This window comes from Podarcis tiliguerta, assembly GCF_965153285.1.
Source record: "Podarcis tiliguerta genome assembly, chromosome: 9".
Classification (NCBI taxonomy): Eukaryota; Metazoa; Chordata; class Lepidosauria; order Squamata; family Lacertidae; genus Podarcis; species Podarcis tiliguerta.
The window spans coordinates 24,216,647-24,228,774 of NC_139542.1; the positions used below are offsets into that span (position 1 = coordinate 24,216,647).

Consider the following 12,128-nt stretch of genomic DNA (forward strand, 5'->3'; position numbering starts at 1 on the left):
CACTTGCAGCGTTTCCATTCTGCATCTTTGCATAAGCTGAGATAACCACCAACCAGACTTCTCTCTATGCAACATGAAATAGAAAATTATCTTGCAGACGACAGTTACAGTTAAGAAGTGTACTAGAGAGACTCCTGTATTTGTTCTCCTCTATCTTTTAATCTCTAGGGCGATGTGAATTTACCATTGCAACAAGTGCAAAGAGTCTGTGTGCAGTGCTTTCAGAGAAATATTTCCTTTTAAAGACACCACCCCTCCTGGATTTCTTTCCCCAAACCTAAATTATGTTTATATGAGAATACTGAATCTCACTTGCACTTAACATTTCTTAAATCGGCATTTTTGTGTTGTTGCATTTTTTATTTATTTGTAGAATGCCTGGTAGCCGACCCATAAAAGTTAATAGCAAAACGAAGCAGCGAGAATAATATTTCATATAAATATTTAATGTTTCCCCCCCCCCTTCCCTCCTTTGATAAATGATACTGGGCCAGATTGCATCCCCAAAAGAGCGGGTGGAGAAGAAAGCTGCTGTACTTGGTTCATCGCTACTGTAATCAGAAGCCCAGCATGAGCCCAGATGACAGAATTCCAGTTAGGATATGCCAGTATGCCTTTGCTAACAGCACATTACTTTGAGTCGGAGATAAGACAGAGAAGCAGGCCATGTTCCAAGCTAGTAGTAATATGTTTTATCAGAGCCTCTTGTTGTGCTAGCTTTAAAGAAACATTAGTGCACTGACGTTGCACCTTTTGGATGAATGACCAGCTCAGTGCTAGAACACATGCTTTGAATGTAGAAGGTCCCCCAGTTCCATCTGGCATCTTTGGTAGGGTCCTTCACTATGCTCTTTTCAGCACCTGGTTTAAAACATCTTTATTTTAGGCCATCCAGACATGTAGAAGTTACAAGCCGAAAGGTTTTAATATATCTGCTTTTATCAATAATTTTAATGTTTTATTTTATATTCTTTAAACTGCTTGGAGGTTTCCTTACAATCAAGGGATATATCAATATTGTTAAAGAAAATAAATCTCTGTTTAAAGCAGTCTGATAGCGAGAAGGATCTATGACGGAAAGCCACTTGCCATAACCTGCAAATGACAGGATGACAGCTCTGACCATGTGGTGCACAGGAAGAGGGAAGCAGGGAGAGTGTGCAGGCAATCACTACACTGTTCCTTGGTTTGATAAAACCATAGGAAGCTGACTTATTCTGCTGAGTCAAACCATTGTTCTATCTTTATCAGTATTGTCTATGCTTATTGGCAGTGGCTTTCCAGAGTTTCAGGCAAGAGTCTTTCAGCTGTACCTGACGATGCCAGAGTTTGAACCTGGGACCAATGGGAGCCGAAATATGTGCTCTGCCATTGAGGTATAGCTCTTCCCGAACCCTGGCCACATTGGTCAGGAGCCCCAAAGCAAAATGCTGCTCCCAAAAGTATTACATTGGGAAGAAGATAGGCTTTTCTTAGAGTATGCGTTCAGAATTAATCCATATGTGGGTGGATACAGTGGTTCTAATCTAGATGCGACCACACAGGTGGTGATTCTTGGCTTACTAACTTTCAGAATCTTCGGACCAAAGTGTCGATCACACTAATGGTGTGCATGGATGCATGGTAGCTTCTCTTGTTTTTTCCAGGTAAATGGCAGGATTGGAAAAGTAGATTTTGGGAAGCAGGGTTAACCCTTTCTCTCCATGCTGTGATTTCAGTGACGATTGCAACCATCTCCCTCCTAGATTAGTCCTGGGAGGAAAGCTTCCATTGCCTTGATGTCATGTCACGTTTTGAGTTTCACTAGATGTGACAAGAAATAGGAAGTGACAAAACATGGGCCTATTATAGAAACAACCTAACACAGTAATTGTTGCTATAGTAATCCTTGCCTGTATTGAACTTCATTATCTGTGATCAGCACAGTACTGGTGCTTCATTACTTAATGAAGCATTTTATTGCTAGTATTGAGGTATTTGCTTTCTCCCTACAGATGGCAGCATGATTTCTTCTTCAACGTTGATGGAGGTTCTTTTGATGAATGATTTCAAACTTGTCATCAATGGTGCAGAATACAGTGTTCATCCTCCACTGAAAGGTACACAATTCCATGACCAACGTGAAATCATCTGGAGACATATTTAATATATTTAAAATCCATTCCTTCAAAAATAGAAGCTTCATGTTTGCTCAGAAGTTAGCCCCATTGAGTTCAATGGGACTTACTCCCAGGTAACTGTGAATAGGAAGATTGCAACTTTAAATCACAAGCAGTCAAAACTGACTTTTTGTTCCGTGCTTTAAATGACCGGGATGATAGAGCTGTTCCTTCCTTTTGCAAACCCCCAACCTTAATTTAAATTCTGTCTCTTGAAATAAATGGTGCCTATTGAAATGCATGCAAGTGTTCTTGTTCTTGCATAGCCCTGCTTCATTTGCATTATTGTGAGCTTGAATAAGAGGTGAAGTGGGAGAAAAAGAAATAGCAGGAAATGCTTGGCAGCTCAAGGCAGCCTGCAGGAGAAAATACAGTGTCCCTGCAATTTATGCTCACTTTACATAGATTGCAACCTTATGCAAGGTGTGTGTGGGGGGGAGAGTAAATAAAGGTGATGTGAAGAGTTGCTTACCAGTCTCTGGGAGCATCCCAGGGGCCTAACATCTCCTTCCCAGAGACCAGTAAACAGCCCTGTGTTCATAGCTCATGGGGTTCCTGACTTTGGTGATTTTGCCTTTGCACAGAGACTCCCGGAATCAAACCCTCATGTAAGTGGCGGGTCCATTTTACCTGCCCATTGGCCATATCCCTGAAAAGGTATGGAATTTCAGGCCTCCCCAAAGCTGCGCTGGTATAGTGGTTCCAGTTTCTTTCTTTCAGATCAAATGAGCACAGAACATAAACTGGAGATGGATGACATCAAGTCTATGGTCCACAAGTTGTTTACAGCACTTCATTTAGAAGACCACCAGACAAGGAGGGAGAGGGAATTAATGCAAAAAATGGAACTTCTGAAAGAAGAACTGCTGCCTCTGGAGCAGGTCCGGAAAAATATTTTTTCATACATTTCATATTGTGGAAATCTATTTTGAGTTTAGCAGGTGAAGTCTATGAAATGTGTGGCAGATTTTCCCACTTCTGCACCCATTTTTGACTGGTTCCCCAGTTCAACACAATTTAACTTATCAAAATGGGAATACAAGGCATCTTTCTGTTTTTGTAACATCCTTCAGAGACAGGTCAGATCTGCATACTGAACTGGTATTTTTCTACTCCCCATTCCCTATACTGAACCACTAGGTTTATGTCTCCTGTTATAAAAATAAAACTTTGAATTGGCTCGACTTAATTAATCCACCTTTATAGATAAGTAAAGCAAGTTGTATTCATAGCGAATGCTATTTTTAACATTGAAACTCTCTTAGCATGCTCAGATGTAAATCAAACACATTCTTGTATAACTTAGGTATTGATGTCTATGTAACTTCTTTCCAGATACACTTTTTAAAAGCAGCAGTAGTTTGTATTTGATGTAGTTATTTTAGATGTTTTGCTTTGATGATAGTAAACTGCATTTAATGATTGCAAATTAAAATTATTGCAGAAGTTGCAGTGTATGTATTTTGGACAGACATACAGTGGTGCCCCGCAAGACGAATGCCTCGCAAGATGGAAAACCCGCAAGACGAAAGGGTTTTCCGTTTGCAGAGGCGCTTCACAAGACGAATTTCCCTATGGGCTTGCTTCGCAAGACGAAAATTGACGAAAATTTTTGAGTTTTTTTCCCACTCCAAAACCCCTTTTTCTGAAGCGCTAAGCTGCTAAAAACCTTTTAGCAGCAAAACCGCTAATCCCTTAAGCCTTTAATAGGCGTTAATAGCCCTTAAACTGCCAATAGCGCTAATAGCGCTAATCCGCTAATGGGCTTGCTTCGCAAGACGAAAAAACCGCAAGACGAAAAGACTCACGGAACGGATTCTTTTCGTCTTGCGAGGCACCACTGTATGACTTAATCAGTTTCTTTCATGGATAGTTTGTGAAATGGAGACTCTTTTTCTTTGATAATTGAGAAAGGATAGCAAAAAATATCTCCTTTAAAGCAAAAATTGAGCGTAAATCTCCCTTCTTTGTTTTTTGTTTTTTTTTTTTTAAATAATATTTATTGAGATTTTCCAACAGCATAACACCAAAACAAAACATATCCACAAAAAACAAAAATGAAAAAAAAGAAAGACATTAAGTATCAAAAAGAGATAGATTAAAAAGAATAAAGAAAAGGAAAAAAAGAGATACCCCACAGAAAAAAAAAAGGAAAAAAGATCCTCTTCCCCATCCCCCAACACCAAAATCCCAAAAAACAAAACACAAAAGTTCCCCATACAACACAAAGTCTTCCCTTTTTTTCGTTAACTTGTTTCCATGACTTCCCCCCACCTCCCTCTTTGTATGCCAGATTTTTAATCTAATCGGCAAATTCCATCCCACTTTTAATGCTTTTTCATTCATTTAATTTTACCATTTTTAAAGAAAACAATAGTAATGAAAAAAGAAAATTTACCTTAAAACTTCTAAACTTAAACCTTGTGATTATATACCCTTATATCTTAATTTTTCATCTTCCTTAACTTGCTCCCTGGAACCAATTAAATTCCTTCCGTCATCCCGTCAAAATGCTTATTAGAACCATATTTTGTCAAATTTTATTTAAAAATCTCCAATTTCCCCCCCCCCCATCTCTTCCCCCCCGGTTTCGGGTACTGCCAGTCCTTTTTACAAATTTTTAAAGTCTTTCCAATCCCTGAATTCAATCCATCAGCCAGGTTGTCTTATGTCCGAGGCCTTCAAATCATCTTTCTGACCTGTTTGCAAATTCTTTTTCGAGCCTAAAATTATGTTCCAGACCACATTCCCCTCAGCATCTCCTTTAATCTTTTTGAACAAGCTTGCCCAAACTTTATATTTCCTCTTGTAAGTCAAAGAATTGTCCAAAGCTTGCTCCACACTCTCTTTAGAGTTGCTAGATTTCACTTCTTCCAACTTTCTCAGAGTGCCAGTTTCCAAAATATATCTTATCAAATCTGCATCTTTTAGTCCATCCATGGCACTCCTTTTCCAAATCTGTCCTTTGAACTCTTTACTCTCATAGTCCACTTTTTGTCCATCGACTTGAGGCTCTATTTCTGTATTTTCCACCAGAGATTCCTCTTGCAAAGACAAATCCTGTTCTGTTTGATCCATGTTCTTCTCAGTTATCCTTCCTTGTTGGTTTAATTCCAGTCCTTGGGCCGAGTTTACTAACTTTTTTCCTTCTTGTGCCAGGCTGTGCAAATTTTCCTTCATATCAGAGATGCCAAATTCCAGAATAGACAGGTTTTTTTGAAATTGTTCAAACAGAGCTGTTATTTTTCCCTCCATGTTCCCAAGTCTGTTCTTTCAGTATTATCTTACTGTCAAGGTCAGATGCTTATGTTTAGTCTGTAAAGTTGCAGCCTGTGTGAAAGTTTCTATCCAAAAGTGTAACAAATATAACAGTCCAGTATATGTTTCTGTAACTTTCCACAGCCGACTGGTTACAGTTTCCTCTAGTTATTTTTCATCCACCTTTCAAAAACAGTTATCATTTAACTCCTTTTTTCCTTTCCACCCAACATTAGGCAAAAGATTCAGTTCTCTCTTAATCCATTTCTTCTTAATGATTATTTCTTATTATAAAGATTCTTTTTCTCGTTTTGGCAACCCGGTCCCGGGCTCGAGATGGAAGAAAATAAGATCAAAGTATACTTCTCTGCAGGGCTATAAACTGTTGAAACAATCTCCCCCTCTTCCCTGCTTCCGAGGGGGGTTTAAAAGGCTTAGGTGACAGATTTGTATTCCTTAGAAAGTACCTTTTAGAGGCTCCAGTTCTCACACTTTTGCCTTGGTCTTTCTACAAAGTGGAAGGTGGGCTTCCTGTTTTAGCCTTCCACCTGGTGCCGAATTTCAATAATTTGTAGTCCAATTTCCATTTACTTACAAGAAGTTCTTTTAGTCCAAATGTCAACAGGAAAGGTTAGCGCTTCCCGACAGCAGCTGTGCGGCTTCACTCCCCGAAAACAGCGGTCGATCCAAAGTGCCGCGCCGCTCACCCCACTTCGCTCCGGAGCCCGTAACCGGGTCTCCCCGCGAGTAAGGGAGGCGCTACTGGCACCAGCCGGATCCCATGTCCACGGTCTTCCTCCGACCGTGGTTTTTTGCGGGTCTCCGCCTCGCCGTAGGCGGTCAGACCCTTCTTTCCGGAGAGCAGTCTCCTCCGAGACGGAGGAAGTCCGCCATTGCCGGGCGCGCCAACCCGGAAGCTCCCAATCTCCCTTCTTTGAAGCTTCTCTTGGTCTTTCACTTGGGGGGCCCATTTCACCTTTTGTTTGCTGCCCAATTCTAGCCTTGCTGATTAGAGTAATTATGATTTAATTAGGGTTTCTCAGCTCTGCATCAGTAATGGCTATTTTATAAGGATTTTATGCTATTGATCTTATTTATCTTGTTCTCTGTATTGCTTGTGTAAGTTCTGTTAAGTAAATGAAATGTTTCTGCTATACTCCTGAAAACTTCTCCTTGAACACTAGATTTTTCTGTGTGATAATACTAAGGAGACTAATCCGTCTCCCCCTGAATGTCATAGTTGTTAATGAAAAACTGTGGGTATAGGGCTATATACAAATTTAAATAACAACAACTTAATTGCCAGACTCAACTTCTACTGCATAGAAATCAGGCTTAGATACATCCTCTGAACAAAGCAAAATGATCACACCTGCTTTATGAATAAGAAAGTAGAACATGCTTGCAGGATCAGACCAAGGTCTACAAAATCCAACGTTCTTCTCCAAAAGTAGTTAATTAGAAGAGTAGTCAAGACCATCTAAAAGACTAAGGAAGAAGGACAGTGCTTACTGTTAAATGGCTTCCTTGAAAACAGTTGAATTGTTGTTGGCACCCATCTGTTTTGGAGAACAATGGAGGAGTGCACCTTTATGAGTGAAGTCAAACTATTGGAAGGTTGCAGCACCTGCTATGGCTGTAGAGAGTGATGCAGGAGAAACATGTTTTGTCTCTATGGGAAAGGCTGGCTGAAGTCATCATTTGAGACTTCTCTACACTCCACACAGGGAAATATTTTAATTTATTTAATAATGCACTTTTGAATACAAGGTAATCTGTGGGAGTGGGTGGGGCATGCTTGAACAATGGTGTCTCTTCAGTCTTAACATCGGTTCTCTCTTCCTAGCTTAAAGCTGGAATTACTACAGATGTCGATGCTAAGACTTCTCGGCTTCTATGGATTGGCTTAGCCTTAATGTCAACTCAAGGTGGAGCCTTGGCATGGCTTACCTGGTGGGTCTATTCATGGGATATCATGGAGCCTGTTACTTACTTTATCACCTATGGAACTACCATGGCATTCTATGCTTACTTTGTGCTTACTAAACAGGTGAGTCTCAGTAAATTTGGAGCTGTAATGTTAGCGGAATCTACATGGTTATCATAGTGAGAGTCTACAAGTACATATCTGTGAATCTTCTAAAGTATCCTAACAAGGAGGCCTAGGATTTCGTTAGGTTGTAAAATGTCCATAGACCAAGGTTGGCTAACCTGCAGCCCTCCGCTTCATTGGATTCCATGTCCCATCAACTCCAGCTGGCATGGCAAATGGACAAGGGATTGTGGGAGTTAGGGTCCTTCAGCTTCTGGAGGGCCACAGATTCTCAGGTGGGCACAAGTGCACTACCAGGTAGGTGTTGTTATGCACCACTCACTTGAAGGTGAAAAACTTCACCCATTTGACTAGATGCTGGCTCATCCCTTTCCTTTGGGGGGCAGTTTGTTTTCTGCCTTCACTTGAACTAGACCTATTTTGGAATAGACTGTCCTATTGTTCTGCTCTCCACGGGGTTCATATAATTTTGTGGAGGCTGGTCATTGGATCTATAAAGCTTCTATGCCTGGGGCTACATGCCTGAAGGGTCACCTTCTGTCCTTCAACATATCCATAATCAACCAAGAGTACTTGCCTAAATGTGAAATGCATGCATCTCATCTACACCATATTGAGTGCTTTTTTTCCCCCAGTGGCTGATTCACTCTGTCACCTTGGGAGAGTCATTAATGTCTTGGGACTTTGAATCAATCATCTATAAAGGCTAAAATTAGTTATATGAAAGAGTCACAGTGAGGTGGCTTCACATTTCAGTCTTCATATGAAAGTGGCCTTGTAAGAATAATCCCATGTGATAAACAGCACGTTGCCACATGCTGAAAATTACTCAGATTTGTAACGTGCATTTCATTGTGATTTTTTTCTACCTCAAAAGCTATCGTGAAAATGAGCCCTTAACATTTTTTAGATCTTTCTGTTTACTGATTTGATGGAACTATGCTACATTGTATGTTTGGTTCTTTTTTAAAGGGGAAAATGGGCTTGAAATCTAAATTGATATATATATATATTTAAAGCACTTTATCCACATTTAATGACTGCAGCTGCAGTAAAATGGACAGCTCTGCAATTGTGATCTCCTGGTTGAAAATTTCAGAGTACTCCCTTAAATTTTGTTTTCTTTCGCAGGATTATATTTACCCAGATGCTCGGGACAGGCAATTTCTCCACTACTTTCACCAGAAATCCAAAAGCCAGAACTTCGATGTGGATCAGTATAACAAATTGAAAGATGACCTTGCAGAGGTTAGTTGCATAACTTGCTTTGAGTCAATATACTTAAATTTTGTCCTGTAACATAAAAGTGGCTCCAAAAATGTTTTGAAATCCCAACATTGGCCCCCACTTCTGCAGCTGGCACATTTCAGGGAGTAACGCTGTAGTCTGTTGCTAAACAACATGCATAGAAAGCACACTCTTGTAGCCGTAGACAGGCTTCCTTTTTGAAAAGTGGGTTTAAAATGCATATTGACAGCCACTTGACAGGTGAGGAAGAAAAGTAATAATCTTACTTTGGAGGAAATGGGTACAGCTTCCCTTTCCATCTGCTGCAGCAGCTGTGATTAGTGTCAAGGAGATGTGAAATGGAAAACTCTCCAGCTCCAAAGTAAACAAACCCTTATCTCCCTTGCTGTCTCCAAAAGCTAATGGAATGCTTCCCAGCTACTTCAGTAGGCTTTAAAACAAAAATGAATAGTGTTGACCTTGCCAGGCCAGCTCTGCTCAAACCTTCCAAGTCCATAGAGAATTGTTTGGATTAGGGACTTCAGTACTACTCCTCGATGACAAGTTACAATGCACCAGCTGCAAAAGAGAGCGCCAAATCATAGGCCTGCCCACCTTCTATATCCCCTCTCAGAACTGGTGAGACATTGCCATAGTCACCAGGTGCAGAAGATGACCCTGGCAGAGTGTTGTGATTTGCAGCTGCTGCCAGCGGCTGCTGCTTTCACTGGATTTGCCAGCCAGGAAGAGGATTCTGCCATCCTAGATGGCACACAAACTTGCTTACGTGATTGCCAGGAGCTCACTGTCAATATAGCACAACACAGTTACAAAGCCAATAGCTTCCCTTGCTATTCTCAGTGCTTCTTTGTCCAGTGGCCCCGTTGGCATCTTTCCCTCCCTGTCACTGCCTCTGCTTACCCTTTCAGATTTCAGGCATCCCTGGAAACGTGTTGCAACTCATGGGAGCCCCAGGCTCCAGATCTTTGGGGGTTGACCTGTAGCAATTTGTAAGCCGAAGTACAGGTTTTGTGTTGGAAGACATCCCCATTAAACCACTGTTTCATGATTAAATAAATTCTAACACTGGTTGCTCAGTGGAAGAATGCTCATGCTGTTATACTTTAGTATATATATTTACACTAAGTAGATTTCTTTATTGCATTTATATCCTGCACTTTGCCCAATGGTACTGAAGAAGGGAATGCCCATAAAAGTCCCTGTTGAAATGTCAGGCTGTACGATGGCCAAACCAGCTTCCTGATTTTAGTTAACTGAACCATACTTAATTCTAATCAGAGGTGGGAGGGAACACACAAACCTGCAGGGTGCTCTTGGTTGTTAAACCATGTAACTATGCAGCGTGATGTTTGAGATGTATATTCCATTTGTTCCACACAACAATCTGTGAGATGAGTGATTGGCTCATGGTGGACATCTGGATTTGAAATGTGGAAATCAGTCTTCTTTGCCACCATTGTGTCTGCTCAGTGTCACAGAGCTAAGCTTGCACAGGTGGTGAAAGGCCTGTTACAATCTGGCCAAAGCAGGGGAAGTGATAGAACCATTGATGCCTGCTGTGAGCATCATGCAAGACCTTTTGCAGCTAAATCTCCTTGCATCAGTTCTGATTTGGATTCCAGTTTTGAAATGAGATCAGAGAAATGGACAGACTCCTTGAAGAAATGAAACCAACTGCATATATGCAGCTAGACCCTTGCCCTTCTTGTGCCCTTAATGTGGCAAGTTTAGGTATATCCAGTTGGGTCCCAGAGGTAATCAGTGCCTTCCTTCAAAACTCTGGGAAGCATTCCCTCTATTAAAAAGGCTTAAAAATTACCCTTGACCCTGATGAAGCTAATAACTGTCACCATGCATCCAGTCTATTGTATCTTAATGTGGTAAATTCATGATTGCTCATTAGCAGCAGGGTTTTCTAAATGACAGTGATTACTTGGATCAGTTCCCATCTGGCTTTAGAGCAAAGGAGCAAATACCCTGATGCTAAGTGATTTGGCAGTCTTTTCCTTCCACTTTCCTTTAAGAAGAATCTCCACTGCTTTAAAGGTTGGACATGGCTTTGAAGCTGGTCTTATCATCCTTAAAAGCAGGGCTGGGGAACCCTTTTCATTCCCTTCTGGCCAACCTTCAGATGAGGTGTGGACAGGCACATGTCAGTGGTGGTTGATGGTCAGAGCTAGAGGCCAAAGTGGGAAGAACTTTTTACCTTTGTGCTGCGGGCTAGTTTCTACATATGCTCGCACATTCGCTTTCTTCCAGGCAAGCAGGAGGCACAATCAGAGGTCAAAGATTCATTCTAGCCAAGCAAAAACAGTGTGGCCTGGGATAGAGTCCTGAGGGCCAGATAAACAAGCCTAGAGGGCCATGTTTGGCCTTCAGCTTTAGGTCCCCCACTCCTGCTTAAGATACTAGTCCTCTGCTTGCTCACCAGGCTCTGCAACCTAAGCTAGCCTGTTACTTCTTTATGGAGTGACTACCCCTAAAATTGTCCCAGTGATACCTGCCACTCATTCATTCATATACAAGTGTATGTGTGCACACACTTGATATTCCTCTTATTACGGCTTACTGCCCTTTGTCCATCGTTTCGAATGGTTGTAGACACAATGAATTTCCTTCCTTGGAATTAAGTGGCAGTTAACTTGGGGAAACAGTTTGGATGTTAAAGTTTGCCATAGCTTACTAATGCAAATGCATGCTGAGATTTAAAAATTCAGGAACCCCACATGTAAATAACCACAGGGTTCCTGCAATGAGAGCAGATTTCCTCCATGCATGTGATATATAAAAAGTTCCTCTAGAAGCCAACAATTGGTATACCTTTTATGCTGATGAAGTTAATCTATCCAGTTCATTAGGCCTAGATGGGGAATCTGTGTTCCTCCAGTTGTCGTCAGACTCCCAATTCAGAGATGGTGTTTCAGTCCAGAAATTACTAGAGCCCACAGGTTTCCCACCTCTGCCTTAAACTCAAGGTTATATAAATGTATACAACTACTAACCTAAGGGCAGAATTATATGTTACAGCAAGCACTCAAGTGCTGGAAGGCAACATGCAGTGAATAACTGGTGGGAGTTAATAGGACCAGTTCCTGGTTTATTCCTCTCTACCTATGCCCCAAGGTTGTTTTTCCTTCAACTAAACAAATTTTTAATCTTAGAGTCAGGGGAGGTGGAAAACATTGCAGAGATTTTTGGAGGGAGAGGAAGAGTTGGACCACATGAAAAATAAAGGCTTTTCAGTGGTATTTGTGGAATGGTGTCCTTGAGGAGATGCACCTGGCTTTGTCCTTGTCAGCATTTAGGCGCCTGGCCAAGACCTTTTTTGTTTATTCAGGCCATTGGTAATTAATTAGGTTGCCTCCTAAGGTGGTGCGTCTTGTCATCCTTATTGTAATGCTTTTTCTGCT

General features: G+C 41.2%; 1 protein-coding gene across 4 annotated transcripts in view; it reads left to right on the forward strand.

The window, feature by feature from the left end:
• MCUB (mitochondrial calcium uniporter dominant negative subunit beta) overlaps positions 1 to 12,128 on the forward strand; it is a 72,064-nt gene that overhangs the window by 58,516 nt on the left and 1,420 nt on the right. For 3 of the 4 annotated variants that reach the window (XM_083456827.1, XM_083456828.1, XM_083456830.1), the window contains exons 4-7: positions 1,995 to 2,099; positions 2,880 to 3,040; positions 7,264 to 7,467; positions 8,602 to 8,718. In XM_083456827.1, coding sequence (XP_083312953.1) covers positions 1,995 to 2,099; positions 2,880 to 3,040; positions 7,264 to 7,467; positions 8,602 to 8,718 — 587 coding nt within the window. Of the gene's footprint in view, positions 1 to 1,994; positions 2,100 to 2,879; positions 3,041 to 7,263; positions 7,468 to 8,601; positions 8,719 to 9,626; positions 12,107 to 12,128 lie in introns of those variants that run through there. The other variant, XM_083456829.1, reaches the window with a different exon arrangement.